Below are 19,690 nucleotides of genomic sequence, written 5' to 3' on the forward strand. Positions count from 1 at the left end.
TTAAGAGTGTGAAAAAATTATGCGTATAATGTAGCTGTTCTTTTTTATAGTTTCTTAAGTAGATTATAGTAGCTTTAGATTTTGTTTTCTTTGTTTTTTACTTATGTAATTTATTTTTTGGTCCTGAAGAAGGGACGGGTTGTCCCGAAAATTTGACAATATCTATTGTACGTGTCGTTAGCCATTTTTAGTGCTTTATATATTCAGTTTACTGGCTCAGTATCTAAATATTAGATCCGACACTTTAAAGATGCCTAGTGTTGTTGATTCTATTCAGTGCTTCTTATATACATATATAAATATATATATATATATATATATATATATATATATATATATATATATATATATATATATATATATATATATATAATTTCAAATTTGTGTATTGAAAAATTTGTATTTCACAACTTTTCTTTTGTTTTCAAATCGAAATGCAGGTATTTATTTCCTGGTATTCTGAGAAATGAAAGTCAGTTAATTTCAAATTTGTGTATTGAAAAATTTGTATTTCACAACTTTTCTTTTGTTTTCAAATCGAAATGCAGGTATTTATTTCCTGGTATTCCGAGAAATGAAAGTCAGTTAAAAGTTCGATATGACTAAATGCCAGGATTTTGCTATTCATTTCTATAATATACATACTTTGGTTGGTCAAATGCAGGTTAAAATTCGTGTTTCTGTTTCAATGAATTACTACCACAGAATAAATTATGTATTCAAAAAAGAATACAAAACAATCAAACATACGTTCACCCCCCCCCCCCCAAAAAAAAAGGCGGCGGCCAAATATTGAAATATCTTTAATATTGCTTGGTATCCAACATTCTTTTACTGTTAAGGCCGCAGTTTGTTTTGTTTTTTCCTTCTTGAAAGTTTACACATATTTCAAAAATATCAGAAAAAATTCCGTATACCTCTACCTTTCATTTTATATGACATTTCTGTCTAAATTATCTAATTTAATCTTAAATAAGTTGGTGAATAATTACAGCAAATCAATTCTAAATATTGTTAAATTGTTTGTGTACAATGTAACTATGTGAGGTCAACTTATTATATAAAACGTTTAAAATTAAGCATGTTTAGATTTTAAGACAAACAAACTTTTCTTCTTCTTTTCTTTGATACACAGCGGATTTTGAACGCCAAATTAGTTTAAATAAGGTATTCAAAATAATAAAAAGATTTAATAAGGTTATTCAAGTTACACTAGAAAAATAAACATACACGTAGGTTTACGCGAACTTGTCTCAAACGTAGCTGAATCCGTTTTTTTCTCTTAATTGTAGTGAATATTACATGCGCCCTCCCCCTTTTTACACCAGCATGCACATACACACAAGCACACATAGACATGTAATGTGCTCGTTCTCTAACGAACGGACTGAGGAATAACGCTCGTTGTTTCAATAATTGCATAGACTAATTCGAACTCTCATCTCAAATAAAACAAACTACTCTATATTTTAAAACTTTGATCGATGCACCTGAATAGTGGGATGTATTTTTTTTTTCAAAGACTAACTAAATAAGTAGAATATAAAGAGTTTTTAATGTATAATAAATTAAAACTTAAACGATATGTTTGGACTGTTTATTCAGAGGTCAGCCTTGTTTTTGTTTAGAAAATACATACATTTTGTGGTCCTTTGTTTATAAAAAATAATATTTTATACTTTACATTTAGTTTGATGGATATATATTTTTATCTTAGTTTTTTATCAACGTGAAGTACTTAACTAGTTGATAATAAATATGTCTTATTTTCTCCGCTAGTGTGCAAACGCCTACCTGGCAATATATACTTAATTGATTTTCACAGATGAAAAAACTTCAAATATAAAAGTGTTAGTGGAAGTTAAAAACGGTGATGAAGTCTTTTTAAGAAGTCTGACAACATTCTTCCGCAAAATGGTCAACAATTTGAAATCCAAATATTCGACTTTGCCATGGATAGATGAAGGAATTGAGATACATTTGCTTGCTGACGAAACAGGCAAAAGATATACAGAATATATGAAGAGTGTTCAAGAGAATATGGAAAAATTGCTCAAAGATGAAATGATCAACAACACCAAAACAAATTCGCAGAAAATTTTGGGGATTTTTTTTGCATTGTTAAAAGTTATAAAAAGTGAAATTGGACTGACAGATGTTGAAATTGGTTGGGATCAGTCTACCATAATTCTTATAAAAACATCAGGAAGATACCAAGGAGATGTCGAAGACAGATATACACAAATGGCAAAAAAAATTAGATCATGTTTTAAAGATATGCTCTGCCTAAAACAAAAAGATATTGAAGTGTTTGTGACCACTAAACATCTCATACAATCTGGTATGTATATAGCCTATTTATTTGTATCAATAAGCAAATGTACATTGATTCCCGCTTAAAACTTTGAATTGAAAAAAAAATCAAAAATGGTGTAAGAAAAATAAACTTATACAATATTCTGTCCCAAGTAACTGCTTCCATCACTCAATGATTTTCTGAAAAAGAAACCCACTAATTCTGTGAAGAAAATGCAGCTAAAATCTGTCAAAGTGAAAATATACACTATATCTTTGAAGACACATTTTCATTTTTCACTCACAGAAGGTCAAAGGTACGAAAAAAAATCTTACGAAGATTTACATCAGGAAATGTTTAATTTATTCTCTTTTCGGAACTACTTGGAATACCCCGCACATTTTTTTTTCAAAGTTATCAGCCGGGCTACAATGTATTTCATGGCTGGTGCAATGCAAAATCCTCATAGACTTTCTATTTTGGGTTGTGTATTGAAACCTGAAGTGGTAGAGGGGGTATTCTATAACAGAAAATCTGGACATTTTTCAAAGTGGTGGAAGTGGTAAACAGATTATAGTGAATCAAATATAGAAGCATAATTTTGTTGAAACACTTGCCCAGCCCAAATACAATTGGGGAGAATTGTATTTGCCGAGGGGGTTGTTAGTAGGCTTATTTTCTGGAAAACTATCATATGAATTTGATAAGTTTGAATTTTGAAGGAAGTCCGGAACGCTTCGTCCTCTATATCCGCACATGGTTTTGGGTGTAACATTGAATTTCACACGAGGAGAACTAGGTTCGATATCATTATCTATATTAAATGTATATCATATTTCTGAAATACACCTGAACAAAAACAGAAAACACATTTTTTTACATTCTACATTATTTAAATCAGAAGAAAGGAAACTTATGTCTAATTTTTGAACATTTGCAATGCTTCTTAACTGATTTGGAGTATGAGAGAAAATGGAAACTACGTGTAACAATGGGTTTCTAATATCCACATCGTGAACTTTAAATCATCATCATATTGTATTTTTCGCAAATTAAAACTGCTTAAATAATTAAAATTGTCTCTGATACGAGGGCCAAATAAGAAATACGACTTTTGCCATAGCTAAGTTTTTTAACGTCATATTATTACTAAATTCATAGACATCATTTAGCAACTGTTTCAAACAGTTTGAAATTAAAAAAAATTAATGTACTCTTTTCTTTCTAAGAATCATGTATAATCTAATCCTGCAAGAATGAGGTCAAAGCGCATGTTCAAATTTTGTGTTGTGTCAACAATAAGTCATATTTTGTCGAAAGTAATGTCTCCATAAATTGGGATTAAAACAACTAATATTGAAACCTGAAATAAAAAACTGTCATGATATTCTATGTACTAAATAATAACGGGATAAATAGATTTGTTGGTATTAGTAACTAAAGACATACATTCCTCTTTAAAATTGAAGTAAAACATTGACGTCGCTGGACGTATCGGAGCAACGAAAAGTATAAACAGCATGAATCTAACTCGGGAAAAAGTCAATTCAAACTCCAAAAATGCTCAATTGTGGACAAAAAATAAGTCAAACATTATTTGCATAATTGTGTTTAATTTTAAAACATTTTGTAGGGGTTGTGGTACTGTAAATGTATTTTGAACATAAAACAATACGAAAGAGAGTAGAATATCTGTATTTATTTGATCAAAAAATAATGCATTTGACATTCAGGGAATTACTTACTGCAAACAAAGAGACATGCGGTAAAAAATAAGAAAACTTCGAGGTACGGACTTATGATTTTCAAACAAATGTGAACAAATTAGATGGCAAGTAAAATTTGAGTGAAAAGCACAAAAGACCCAGAGTGATATAAAGATTTGATATTTTTTTACATGTACTGTGCGTGCGTCATGTATTCAACGTTACCATGCGCCGTGGTGACAAAACATGTTGATTTAAAAATCGGGTGACAAAAATACCTTTTGATTAAATGTAATGAAACTTCGAATATATCTATGAAATAAGAATTGTTGCATAAATTAATCTCTTAGGTTTGACTTTACCGAAAACTATATGATAGACAGCCACATTGTCTCGGATCATTTTTATTTTCAATGGGTAGGGGGTAGGGACGAAGGTTGGGGGAGATCGTGTTTTTTTTTATCTAACTTCACTTTATGAAATTCATAGGTTTATGATTACCAGGAGACAAAAGCCACCTTACCCCCAATCAACATAAAGTCTGCTGATGACAGTTCTGTGCAAGACGCGCAAGACACTATTTTCCAAATATAATTCAAAGCTGACATGAATTCATAAAAGTATTTGGTCACCATATTATTTTCGATCGCTCCTCTACTGCCACTGGGGAATATATTCTGGTTGAGAAAGTTACGGTCGGTTGCTTTCCGATCGAGGCATTCACGTTGCACGGACTTCTAAATGCATGAACTACACATTGTAGTTAAATGTTGTAATAAAGAATAAAGGAAACAGCAATCAATGAAATACAAAATATATTTATTCTCTGAAAGGATGTCCAATGTATCCGTATTATGTTGCACAGACTATTCTGTCTTACCTCGCATACACATGTAATACGTGTGTTGTTCATACAGAGTGCATAACGTCTTCATCTTTTTGAAAACCCCGGCGACACTACATCCAACACAGTTGCTAAATAATAGTAAATCCAAGAAAGTAACAGCGTTTCCATCTGTTCCTACAAAAAAACTCTCCGTTTATAAAATCCATGCGATAATTGACATTGCTCGATCTGCCAAAGTGTGTGGTTTGCGCATGTGCGATGTTATAACATACACAGGGGAACGGTCTACAATTATCAAGATTTTTTTAAGTATCTGCGCCTGGATTTCAGCCTGTCTTGTTTCGTCGTATTGGACATATCTACCCAATGCAGTGGTTGTCATATTATTTTTCTTCAAAACGCTTTTTTATGCGTCTTTTCGTCCAAGGTAACCTGTTCAGGTGTATGAATTTACTGAATGCGGTGAAGCATGAATAGTATTCTCGGCCTTATATAGGGGGTGTGTAGCGATGAACAGTACAATAGAAAACGACAAGTAATATGGCGATAGTCGGAGATAAAAGGGAAATAATGCGTATTTATGAAATCATCTCAGCTTTAATTAGACTTCAATAATGACTCATGGAAAAAATTGCTAACACGTGCTTGTTTATGAGCAAGATAACAAGTCTTTATTTTCAAACTCATTAAATTGCATACAGAAATTAACTTGATCTATCAGGTATATATAAATTAACATAGTATAAATAAGTTCAGTCATTTTCACTGAAGATTCATTGTAGCTCGCGCGCCCCCTGTCATAATGCTACACTGATTTACAGATCTTGAAATACAAATTACGAATGGGTCAAAAACAAATGTCAAACTTGCATTGAACGAAGTACGAAGACCAAATAACAGAGTAAACAATTCACATTTCTTTATTTACATGTATTGAATACGGCAAATACTTAATTAAATAGATATAATAATGAACCCTTTGGCTTTCCATAGCTATATATAATCGAAGTACTGAAGTACTGAATGTCGGGCTCTTTTGGTGAGTCATTATGCATATTGTGTAATAAAGACTGAAATCTCTCTCTCTCTCTCTCTCTCCCTCTCTCTCTCTCTCTCTCTCTCTCTCTTAGAGCGACCATATTTTGTAAGCGGCTATAAACAAAAATATGTATGTCTAGTAGAAAAAAAGGTCAATAGTTTGTGCCTTACATTTTGCAACAAGCGTTAAATATTCAATCCCCATTTCTTCAACGTGCAGCAGAGTAGTTCATGGAAACTCATGCGCATTGTATGTGTCCAAAATGCATAGTCTAAAACACGTTATTAATAAAAAACAAAAACAAAAAAGATAGACAATTCTCTCGAAATTAAAAAACCAAAAACAAAATGGCAACACTTTTGACAAAACGAGGCTCTTTGTGTAACTATTTGGTAAAGCGGAAGCTTTTACTTTGACGCTGTTTGGTTTTTTGTTTAATTTTGAAGTTGTGCTATTTATAGTAACATTGACGATTTGCCTGCCTACAGCCAGGACTCTTCTTTCAGCAGAGCCCAGATAAAAATGCTCAATTCTTGTTCATGTGTTTGTATTTATGTTTCAGACACAGATAATCTGATTCAAAAGTTTAACAGAGATGTGTGCTATGGAAAGCAAAGCGGGATAAAGTGATGGAGTTGAGTTTAATGTGATTTCGAAAAACAAGAAATTTTTGTTTTTACAGTTTTGTAAATAGCTGTTTAATGTGTCAAAGAAAATATTGTTAGTTGATTTGTTTTGCAATTTTTGTTTCATTAATGATATTATTCGTATATATGTACCTGCGTGGAAAAGTATCATTAATATTTTTTTTACAAGTTTATCTTTGATTTGTAATACATATTACATTGAAATGGAGAATTAGCCAAACATTCTGAACATTCCATGCAATGGTTGAAAAAATTGTTTGCCTAACCTATAAAATCATTTTAAACAAGGGCAAATTAAAAATACAAGAATTGTTGTCATGGCTTTTTTACTCATTGTCATATAATCAAAGATACAGATAACTTCGCAATGATCTTATTTAGTTTAAACTCCAAATTTAGATCTTTTTAATGTCTATCAAAAATTCGTTGAAAATTTGAAGCCCTAAAAATAAAGTTACAAGGCACGGTTTTCTTTTGTCTTTGTATATTGTTTCTTTAAAATAAATCAGCTACTGTAGGCAAGTAGTTCCCAATAAAATTGAATAAGAAAATATATTGCTGTCGAATGTCATTGAAGAACGAGACGTGATAACAGTATGGATTCAACTCGCAAACAAACTGCGAACGTGCACGAAATTGCAAATACCATCATAATGTCATATTTTTGCACTTTTGTATTTTATTTTAGGGGTTGTGAAAATTGTGGGTTTTTTAAAAACCAAAACTGTCCGTAAAAATATAGAATGCCAGTAAATATTTGAAAAAAAAGAATAAGTAACGTCATTTGACGTTCGATGTTTTGGTATCATAAAAACATAAAAAAAAACGAATTAATGATTCTCTACTACTTTTGAACAAATATGATGGCAATTTGTTGATTAAATGTAAGGTGAAAAACATAGAAAACTAAGCGGGATATATAAGAGGCATATTTCAATTTACGGTGCACACGTCACCTTGACGTTGTGTTTTAGATTTTATCGTTTTCCGTGGTGACAAAATGTTGCTTTTAAATTGGATAACAAAATAACCTTTCATGAATTGAAATGAAACCTCACTTACATGTGCCAAAAATAGAATATGTTGATTGTGATTTTCATGAGAAATATATGATAGAGGGGGACATTGTTTAGACATTTTTGATTAATCGTCGAACATGTATGACAAAAAATGTCATGAATACACTATAAATGTAAATATATTCCACTATCCAGCTACTTTTCATATCATGAAAGTAAACGAAAAAAAAATAAAATAACAAACCGTCATCCATCTCAAAAATCCATAAAACGAAATTCAAATTCAAAGCAGAGCAATACGGACCTTCAAATAGATAGAGGTTAGGTAGGATCAGGTACCTAGGAGGAGTGATCATCCCTCTGCTGACCGGTCCCACCCGCCGTGTGCTCTTTGTCGTAATCGGGAGAGAAAAATAATTGGAAAAGTCCGTAGACAATTGGGGGATGAATTATGGTCTAATACTTAGTATGAAAAACGTCAGTGGAAGATTGTACGTGCTGAAGAGATCGTTGTATGGAATGATTTGGATTTGTGATTGTAGTTAAAATATGCTAATCATAGTGTTGGGTTTTATTTTTCATTATTTATGACATTATAGGTCTAACATGTTTGAATTTACTTATTAATTTTTTTTCAACATACCTGCAGAGAAATAATTTCTTTTGCTCAATTTAACTTTAACAACAGCCTGTCCGGAAATTAATGCATGTATTTGAATACCGTTAGGCTTGTTTGATTTTTATGTTTACATTCGTAAAATAATTCTTGTACATTTTCTAATCCAAGCAAATTTAATATATTTGCATGTTTATTGGAATTATTCCCATAGGCACGTTTATAGAATGTTTCACACATCTTCTGAGGTTAAGTTCTGTTTGTTAACATACATGTGTAAAAGGTGATCAACATATAATTGTAACAATAGAAAAAATACTATATACAAGTAATAAACTGTGCTGTTAGAATAATCATTGCTTTATGGTAATAAAACATTCCTGAAACGATTTTTTTTATCGTTTTTTGTTTTGTGTTTTAATTTTAAAAAAAATGGTTACAATCAAAATGTCTAAAGAATAGATATTTTGTGTAACAAGTTAGTTAATAATTCCGATCTATAAGGTATACTTTTTTTGCTGTGTTATTTTTTTTTTCCTTTTTTGAAAAAAAAACCAAATGGTTTACACAAGTTTAAACAAACAGTTAAATAAACACAGAGCGTACTACGTAATACTTCATACAAAAATGCATATAGTCAGGGGAGGCCAATAGGCCTTTCTGAATATGAATGAAATTTATTAATAATTACCATGAAAATATTCAGATTTTTTGCAGTCGTATATATTTCTTCGCTAGAGTTTAACAAAGTCTCGTTCAACAATCGGCGGACTCCGCAAATTTCCGACAAGCAGAGAGTCGGTCTATATTAAGAGGTCGCGTCATCAAGCTGTCACGTGACCTGGTGCTGGCAGAGAGTATCTCTTGTTTGACGGAGATTAACGGAGACAGCAAAGCATCTTGTTGATCGTGACTAGAGTTCATTGTTGCTCTGATCTGTACAATTTTTGAAATATGATACATAGTTTGATGGAATCAATTCTATTTTTAAATATTACACAACATGATTCAAGCGCAGTTTTCTCGAAACTGTTGTCGAAAATGTCGGATTTTTCATATTTACAAATATGTGCGTAACCCAAAAAGGTTATCAACTACTGGTCAAGCAAAGTAGCATATCGTTGAGTTTAAAAGAAATAATAATCGATAAAATCAACTCCTGTCTGTACTTCAGTACTTTAATTTAAAATGTTATTCTATCGTATACCAATCTTAGCGTATCGTGCATGTAAAGTGCTCTATCGTGCGTTAATCATATACTATCACATGAAAATTCTATTAGGTTTATCGTTTAATTTAACAATTTGTTTCCTTTTATCCTATCGTGTAAATTGTATCATGTCTTTTCTTCAGGAAGCGATTCGATTTTGAAGTTACATATTGTTAGGATAATAAGATAATTATCGAATAATGATATACAGTTCTATCCAGCAATCTATCCAAATAGAAATCAAATGTTTAGACCAACACTATAAAAGAAATTACACGTAAAATTACATCTGTAAGTGCGGTGTATCGAATAGCCAAGATCCCAGGGAATCACCAAAATGGTCCTAAATTCTAGCATAATCTAACGAAAATGGGCATTAACGTTCATTACATTTACGTATTAAGAAAAAAAACCACAATAGTATTACATAGCTGGCAGTAATTTGAATACTTTTCATGCATTTTTTCACATATTAATCGTGAGGTAGTTTTCTGAAGAAAAAAAAATGTTGGTAAACTCTGAGAAAGAATATTAAAGTATTCTTTTAACATGGTGCAAGTCTAAATTTATTTTTTAAAGTTCATTAGCACTATAATACCATTATAACTTTTCTCTAAAGTTTCATAAATTTAAATTTCATGGAAGTAGCCGTATGTATATGACAAACAATAGTGTAATTGTGCTTCTATTGAGGCATCAGAATAACTGCTTCCCCAACAAATGATAGACAGAAGTATAAACTCCTTTTATAATTTTATTTTGTAATTTGGGTAGTGAATTCAAATTCATACTACAAAAAGTCTACATAAAAATGCGGCTCATATTGCTTTCATACAGACATAAGAATTTTTTGGCACTTTTTCAAAGTATGTAATGACATGGCGTTTCCATGTATCAAATTTTAAGTTAAAAATTTTAACAGTTGGACGGATTTTCGGTGATTACACCAATTCGAAGGATGCCGAAAAAAAAATCGTTAACTTCTCAAAGTGAATTTTAATTACTGTGACGAAATATATATATATTCAAGGAATAAGGAATCATTCTTTTAGTATTATGAGGTGATAATTTCGGTCGGGGATCGGTCAATTCCAATAAAGCCCGATGGGCTTTATGATACATTTAACTACGCTCAGAGCGAAGCTATCATCTCATAATATTCAAAGAATGATTCCTTATATTTATATTATTTCTAATTTGTACAATTGAAAATAACATGTTAAAACTTCTATTTTTTCATGTGGCACATGCGATGTATAATTACGCAGCGCAGCCAATACCGTTTTCCGGTTATGCTAAAAGACACGCCCGTTTTGTGTCACTCATTATTTATGAAGTTATTGTGTTATAGCTTTCAGATGTTTTATAGGTTTTAGACCGTTTAACGCGATGTTATGTTTGATATGAATATCGTCATCCTTTCCTGTCGTGGATCCATCCCATGGCGCTGTGCGTGTATACTGTTACATGTATGTCCTGCGATAATTGTATCTTATCGTGGGTTAATATCTTTTTGTTTATCGTGTAAAAAAAACCCGTTGTGGGTACTATTACATATGGAATTTGTATGTCTTTTTAATAATGTAGGATTTTTTTTTTTATCATTACGACTTATTAATGTGCGAAGTGTCAAATACAGGAAGAGTTACCTGTACTACTGTATTGGTACTATTCGATAAGATTAAAGTCTAAAAAACGTTATACTGCTCTTACTATAGTCTGTCCCAAGATATTTATGCAGCACATTTGAACGATTTTTAATTAAAATACACATACCCGTGAAAAAAGTACAATTGAAATAGTTTAAAGGGATAATTTCCAAGATAATTTCATTGACAGATAATCATCTTTCGCTCTGAAAAATTCGCTGGAACGAAAACAGATTCCTTAAGGAGATGTATAATGGGGAATGTTTACATGTGTTCTCCATTCGGAATACACTCGGAAAATATCACTCGATTTTTCAACGTTATCATCCGGGCTTACTGCAATACATAATCACCGTTTTTAGCATTGTATTAAAACCTGGTAAGCTAACAGGGGCATTTCGATTGAAAAATCTTGGAAATTGTTTATACTTTTGAATGAACATCGTTTGAACCCGGAGGTAATTATAAATATCAAGCAATTAAGCAAAATGTGAATCGATTATATCTTGGGACAGAGTATAATAAAAAAAATTGTTGTAACGTCTCTTTTAGGATCTCTAATACTTTTTCGTGTTAAAATCAAGAGTTCATGAACTGAAAGTTTAAAAGGTTACAACCGCATGTTTTTAATTATTGATGTATTATTTTAGTTATCTTGTCTTAATATCGAATTGCTTTTCAAAAATATTGTTTCTTATTCTGTATTGAAGACTCAAGCAGAAGAAAATGATCGTACTTCGTTGAATGAAATCCACTTTGAAGATGTGTTTTAAGATGAACATACACATGTACACAGAAAAAATCGTTAATTTTGCTCAGAAAATCTGCAATATTTTTCTTTTTTTTTAAATAATCTATTAAATTTATCTTTTTTCTCTCCCTCTACAACGCCATTTTTTTAATAATTAGCTATACCAAACGTTGTGTTTTACGAGTTTTGATAATAATAGTTCCGCAAACAAAACGAATATAGGTTGTTAATATCGATATTTTTTTTCCCGGTAGAATAAGAGGTTTTTTTATATTTTCATAAACATTTTGGTCTAAAATGTTGATCTTTGAAAAACGGTGTTCTCAGATTAAAATCTCAAGTAAATGTAAATTTTAGAATATATTGTATATGTTACATGTTCAAACTGTGCACAAAAGTATCAGAGCATTTAAGGCGTTCGCGTTATTTACAGCTGATATTTTCGTGCAGACGTGATTCGATACTAGACCTCGGATACTCTTTTGATTGTGATGTCTTACGTTTCTCTCTTTCTCTCTCTCTCTCTCTCTTTCTCTCTCTCTTTCTCATTTGTTTATTTTCACGTCCAACTGTGACTTTTAGGAATGAAATCTAACGCGAGTATTTTCCGTAAACAGAAAGACTTAATGAATTGTCTGATTCTTTTTTTCGGGACTGTATATCAGAATCCTTAATAAAGATAGGCCCACATACTGGAATATGTTCATGAAACAGTACTGTTTACAGAACACGACTGTCGTTGGCCTCGGGCAATAGATCATACTGAATTTCCTGCACCTCGGGAAAAATATTCTGGTCTATTGACTGCACAAGCATTAAATAATTGTATAATATACATCGCTTGTAACGACACAAATTGAAACGAATAGGTATCCTATCCTATGTTTTCTGTTTGAATACACCTTTCAATTTGGACCGTTCAAAGCCTTGGAGGTGATATTTTTTTTGGAAAAGTTTAAACAATATTTCTTTTGTCTTTTAATATTATTTTGTATGACACTACGTTATACAATCGTTTTTCAACTCCATCAGCGGTCTAAATAATGTTAGAATTCCTTCAACATTGTGTTATAATGTTTCAAAATAGAATGTGAACTTTGAAATTGTTTAGTTCCTCAATTACTTAAATACCAATCAAAAAGGATCTGTGACAATGCAAATAACACGCCATAATTTAGCTTTTTACAAACACTTTATTTACCAAGACCATGTTACGCATTTAAGGATACATCTATATTTTTATTTTATTTTTTTTTTGGGGGGGGGGTGGTGTCTATTTTTTACCGCCAATATCAATGTTTATTTTTCTTATGAGAACGTAATTCATTTTTGAATTCAAATTGATAAATAACCAATATTATTTTTCAGAAAAAATCTTCTTTTTTTGAATTTAGGTTCAATGTTCGTTAGAGATTGAATGTTGAGATCATTACTTATGGACTATATGTGAGTGCATTTTTTTTTTCAGAACATTCATAAATTAATTATATATACAAAGTAATAATGATACATACACCTCTGTTATGATGATATTAATATCGGAATAAAAAACATGTTTTTTTTCATATATATTATTCATCACTTTACAAATGATTAAAAAAATATGTACATTTTAATCGACATAAAAAACTATTTTCTTTTTTTCAGTTTACAGTCTAACCCTAATATCAAAGAGATCCACAACAATTTACTAGCAAAACTTATAAACGGACATGTTGGCCACAAAGACAATTCGGATAGTTATGTACGCTGGAAAATGCAGTTTAGGAATTATTGTGACTTGCCTACCCAACTAAATGGCAGCGTGTTGGAAAATGTTTTTTATCTGGAGAATAAAGGATTACTTGACGTTGGTAAATACGATGTTCTTCAAAAAATATTTGTAGAAGACAACGAGGCTTTAACAGAAATCGAAAGAGTATCCAACTTGATTGAATACATTGACCCGTCAACAATAAGATCAACGGGTATATATTTTGATTTTATGTTTCAAAAAGTCGATATTATTTAATAAGTTTCTTTTAACAGGTGACTGTCAAATCAATTTTTGTGTATAGCTTAATTGAGGATTTTCTAGGACCTTCGTATTTTTTTTTACTGAACTCATATTATTGAAGGCAGCAAGCCTCCACACATTTCAAAATACGATGTAAACTATCGTCATAATGGAGTTATTGTGTCATTTTGTTTCAGTATTTAAGACAGACAAACATAATGAAAGCCATATTTAATATTATCATTATCATCAGCATCATCATTTTGCAGTTCTTTAACATCAAAATGTGAAAATAGAGTGTTTAATTTGTGTAAAAATGGCATTGAAGGGAAGTGTTTTATACCTTTTTCTCCCTTAACCTCTATGACATGGTTAGCTACTTAAGATATATATTAAGGATTTGAACAGATCATCGACATGATAAAAGCTTCCTTATTTTACTTTTTTTTGTTCTGTTGTTTTTGGTTCATATTTATATTCACATGGATAATGAAGTTTTTATACTTTGCAGATACAAATGTTTATATCGTCGAGATACGGATCAAAGTAAAAAATGGATGTCCAACTATTGAAGAGATACTCACTGGTATACTTAGCGATTTTGTATGCAAGCTGGATTATGCTTACTTTTCTAGCAAAATGGATGATTTCCACAGACTGTCTTTATCACATGCCACAACCATTTGTCAGAGAATTATGGATGGAATAGACAAATCAGAAAAATATAAAAACTTTGCGAATATATTATCTGAAACAGAGAGTGCCCTAAAAAAGTATATTTCTTTCCACAACAGTGATGCTGAAAAATCCTCGATAATCATAGTTCGACAATTTCTTAATTTCTTGGATCGTTTGAAAAAGAAATACTGTGTTAAAAAATGGCGAGTAGATTGGAAAGAATATACGGTCATTTTTGTTGAATTCAACAATCCTTTTGATTTCGAAACGTGTTTCGAATCAGGATCATTAAAAAAAGAAGCAAGAACTACATTTGAGAACATTTTTAGTCATTTTAACGACGTTCGGCTTCATGCACCATATGTAGAGATCCGAAAGGTGGAATTGGATAATAAATGAAATAACGTACATTAATTAAAGTACTGAAGTACCAATAGGAGTTGATTTTATCGATTATCATTTATTTTAAAATCAACTTATCTTGCAGGGAAATTAGTTTCTAGTCTGTATTTGAATTACGCACTTTTTTCATAATATGGATTTTTAGACTATTCTGACAAATATTTTGAGAAACCCTATATGAATGATGTTGTTTAATATCTATAATGTTGGATTTTAAACTATGTATTAGTAATCGAAACAATTCTAAAAATGGTATGGATCCAAGCACTATTGATATCCAACTCTTTTTTTGTTCAACCAGACGTTCGACTGTCTCCTTTAATCTCCGACAAGCAAGTGGGCTCTCTGTTTGTCGGAGATTTACGGAGACAGTCTAGCGTTTTGTTGAACGAGACTATATTTAACTCTGGCGTAGGGATACATGAGACTACACAAATATCTTACTTGTTCGTATTATATAAAATCTGACTATTTGCAAAGTGTTTATAGATAAGTTTACTTGAAAAACAATGCTTTAGCATATATTACATCGATTTGTTCTATAATTTTCAAGAACTTAGTCTTGTCAGCGGTGGTGATTTGTGCTTAGGTCCAAACACTGATTCACTTTCGGTTTGCCAAAGTAACTGCATAGGAGAGTTGATTAAAATCAACTCCCAAAAACTTGTATTCCAGTTCAAATGCGCTGAAAGTTCTTTGACGCATAAATGTGTAAAGTATTTTTTTACGTTTGTATAACTAGCAAAATAAATTGTTTTTATCAATATGGCTTGTAGTGGTCTGTTTATATGGGCATCTGTGCACAGCGAAACGAATATGAAAATAGAAACTAAACGACACCCACAATTGAGACGAAACAAACCAAAACTGAAAAGGAAAATCAGAATAAGAGTATTATGTTTTAAGCAATTAAAAAACTAGATCTATATTTCAAATGTAAACTACAAAAAAAAATATCAAAATTAAAGAATTACAAATCGACTCGCAAAAACAATCGATCCATCGCTTAACCATCATCGAATTATCACATCATCGCACTATTGACGAAAACCAAGATGGCGCGATGTTCGATAGTGAACAACAAGAACATATCTTAATTACATAGATTTCAAGGGCATCCGGGTAAGGCAGTATTATGGAATCTTAATGGGGTCATATAGTCACGCACCATTCAGATTTGCATCAATAATGCGATGCTGTGATAATGTGATGACGATGAAGCAATAGTGTGACGATTTGTTTGATAAAGCGATGAGATGTAATGGTACGATGAAGCAATTACACGATAACTCGATAATGCGATAGCAATGAGGCGATTGTGTGATAGTGATAACGCGATACTCTATCGTTTCATCGTTTGTTCTCTATTGCGCAATCGTCATTTGACTATTTTGCTCATGCGTAATTGAAAAACGAAACGACACCAAGCATGGAGTACAAAACTGATTTAATATAGTACCCCAACGTTTACAAGATAAAAGTTAGGATAGGATTCACGCACAGTAGGATAGAATTAACGCACGATAGAACAATATACACGCACAATAGAATAGGATTTATACACGATAGGATAGGATAAACGATGTTCATGATAAACATATAATCGCTTTAAACGATCTTTACGAATAAACTGGTAATGGCAAAATATGAGACAGAATACGTACGAATACAGATTTACGTGGAATTTCTTTTAAGTAACAACTGCTAAATTCTTAATCATCGCTGCATCATTCATAGAATTAATAAAAATGACCAGTTCATTAAATTTTTTAACTAAAATTATGAGCTTAAATGATCAATAAATTTTCTGTATTGTTAACATTGTTTCTTTTACCGAACACCCTAGCCGACCACCGCGGATACTTCCCGAGATCAAATCACACGAAAAATAGTGGGTTCAGTTATGAAGAAATCCAACTCTTGTTTAAAGTAAATATCTATCATAAATACATTTCTTTCTGCGTAAGAAAATGATGCAATAAAACGAATTATATTACATACCAGTTAAATAAATATTCACGCAGATATACAATTTGCGTACGAATTGTTAACATTGTTTTCATTACCACACACCCTAGACGATTGCAGGGAACATTTCAGCCCGGAATCAAATATCACATGGTAAAAAAGGGGTTCAATTTAAATAAAGTCTGGTTTTAATTAAATACAAATTATATCAAATACGTTTGTGTCTGTAAAATATGATGCATAAAACACAAATTATATTGCATATAAAGGAATGTTTACGCAGGTATACACTCCGTGTACGGTTCAATATATTCGACGTACAGGTAAATATTACCTTGTTCCTAAAAACTTTGATTCGACAGTTTACATTAATTCTTCATTTTCAATGCTTACAGATATGATTTTCCTGAAATATTGGTTAATTGTGATCTACAAAATTAATAAATTAGTATTATGATAGAATGCTGGATAGGAGTTTACAAATCATATATGATAAATTTCCGTGTCCGGCTTATTGAATCTTTGTATCTTTGAAATAAATTAACTTTCCTATGAAAAGGAAAGAAACGATTAACACGATATGATAAACGGAAAAACTGTTAAAATTAAACGATAAACCTGATAGGATTAGCGCGCGATAGGATAGGATTAACGCACGATAAAACAATATATACACACACAACACGGTAGGATAAACGCACGATAGAACAGTATACACGCGAGGATAGGATTGATACACAATACGATAGGATAGGATTGTAAAAAAAAAATAATGTTGCGGGTATTGTTTCAGACATCGGTATTACTCTGATTCTTAAACTTGTCTCACTAAATATAATTAGGTTTTACAAATTAACCGCATACTTCTTGCCAGACAATATACATATTTAGAAGTTCTAAATTATAGTATATTAGAAAATTTACCGGTTTTGCCAAAACAACAGATTGATCAAGTTAAGAGAGGTTTTTTTTTCCAAAATTGGTAAGCTATCCCAGGTAGCACAAAACGTTTTCATAACATTTTATTCTGGTTGTAAGGTTGATTTCCAAGAATGTTTTCATAAAAACATTTTTAGAACGTTTTCAAAACATTTTATTTTTGTTGAAAGGGTGTTATAAGAAAACAATATCAATACAACCTTTTAAAAACATTTCCGTTTAGTTTTGACAACGCTGTAAAAACATTATTAAAAATGTTATGGTTATTTAGCATAAAAACATTTCTAGAATATGTTATAAAAATGTTTTATTTGTGATTTTTATAACACTGTCAATTAGAAATGCCTGACCAAAATTGCTTTCATTGTATTGGTATTTCAAATGTATATTTCTTTATCGTCAGAAAACTGCTTATAATACAGAATGAAAATGTTATTAGACAGCATAATAAAAGCATTACCTGGCAATGTTTGGAGAACGTTATTAAAACATCTAAATAATCGAATTGTTTTTTCCTCTTTTAAATGCTAAGGATTGGCATACCTCAGTTATGCATGCTACGCACAAAATAAAAGTTAAGCAATAATTACATTTTAGAACAGTGTATATTAAATATCATTATAAAAAAAAGAGATTAATTGATTTCCATATTCATACTGTTTGTTGTATTTTTTTTAAATCTAAATATTAAAAAGACAGAGCATGAGTTTGATTAAACTTGCATCTCACTATGGAAAATATATGAAATACTTAGAGTGCAGGGCATTGGGTTTTCCCTTTCAATATGTTTACTGCGAGTTAATTGAATGTCACAGCGGGATGCCATGGCCAGGGTGAAAGCAGCCGATCCCAGTTATACAGTTTCCGCGCTATTTGTTATCTTACTCGGTCAGAATTTTTGAAATACTCACGCCATTTTACAAAGAGCAAGGATTTGGAATGGGGGATATTTTCGGTAAATGTTAGTATTTGTTTATCTTTCAATGCAGAATAATAACTTGGGTAGTGTGCACATGTACATTTAACGACTTTGTACTAAGCCATATTATATCTATATACTGCTTGTGTTATTTAATTGGCGATATATGTGTACATATGCTAGCGATATACAACTCAAATACCATGTTGTTTTCAACTTACAATTATATTTTACCATTTATTAGGGGCTGCTCCCAGAGCTTGACTACAGTGTACCATTCCAGAGTGAGAAGTTTTGTTTCATTGTGTTGATGTTAGCCGAAGATATGACTTTCATGGGGTATCAAGCATATAGGTATTTGAAAATTTTTCCCCAGCATTATATATGTATGTTTTTATATAAACTACATGTTATTGTTGATTGAACTTGCTAAATGCATCACATGATAAACCATGCATTTTAATGATTCAATTCCACCGACCAGATGTTTTATTTTTGTTTTGTTTTTGTTTCAGGGTTAAGAAATTCAGTGAAACACATCTGTTGTAACTATAACAATCGAAATGTGTGAAAACTTTTCAGACAATTGTGAAACTGTGACTACTGGGATGCTGTGAAGTCTTGATATCTAAAGACAATTGATAATTCTGTGGATTTATATCGTTCATTTTGTGAAGTATAGTTCTGTGATAATACAGTTGGAAAATTTTAAATGATGTTGTTCTGTTGTGTATGAAAATGTTTAAGGCTTATGTCTTTTATATAAAGCATTTAAAACTGTTGTATTAAAAACCTTAGGTTTTAAAAGTAGAAAGAAAGGTTCATAAGGAAATGAAATGATTTTAAAAACGTTCCCAAAATGATAACATACTATCTTTAGAAAATCTTTCTCTCAAACATTTTGTTAACATTTCTTAGAAACGTTTTTAGAAAATGTTGTTTTAACGTAAGAAAAACCACACAGATTTACGCTGTAATAACGTTTTTAAAAATGTTTTGTAAACATTT

At 31.1% G+C, this 19,690-nt stretch overlaps 1 protein-coding gene and 2 long non-coding RNA genes across 6 annotated transcripts in view; all 3 read left to right on the forward strand.

The window, feature by feature from the left end:
* Window positions 1–8,560, forward strand: part of LOC136270068 (uncharacterized) — a 43,268-nt gene extending 34,708 nt beyond the window's left edge. For 3 of the 4 annotated variants that reach the window (XM_066066441.1, XM_066066443.1, XM_066066436.1), the window contains exons 4-5: window positions 1,826–2,341; window positions 6,451–8,560. In XM_066066441.1, the coding sequence (XP_065922513.1) occupies window positions 1,826–2,341; window positions 6,451–6,518 (584 nt within the window). In that variant the 3' untranslated portion in view covers window positions 6,519–8,560. The remainder of the gene's footprint in view (window positions 1–1,825; window positions 2,342–6,450) is intronic. The other variant, XM_066066445.1, reaches the window with a different exon arrangement.
* Window positions 8,561–13,133: 4,573 nt separating this feature from the next.
* On the forward strand, window positions 13,134–15,622 carry LOC117687208 (uncharacterized). The gene is made up of 3 exons (XR_010711939.1): window positions 13,134–13,226; window positions 13,428–13,747; window positions 14,288–15,622. It is a non-coding gene; the product is annotated as an uncharacterized lncRNA (long non-coding RNA).
* Window positions 15,623–18,051: 2,429 nt separating this feature from the next.
* LOC105324575 (uncharacterized) lies at window positions 18,052–19,338 on the forward strand. The gene is made up of 3 exons (XR_899587.4): window positions 18,052–18,724; window positions 18,927–19,036; window positions 19,198–19,338. It is a non-coding gene; the product is annotated as an uncharacterized lncRNA (long non-coding RNA).
* Window positions 19,339–19,690: the final 352 nt, after the last annotated feature.

Source organism: Magallana gigas, chromosome 1, assembly GCF_963853765.1.
Source record: "Magallana gigas chromosome 1, xbMagGiga1.1, whole genome shotgun sequence".
Lineage (NCBI taxonomy): Eukaryota > Metazoa > Mollusca > Bivalvia > Ostreida > Ostreidae > Magallana > Magallana gigas.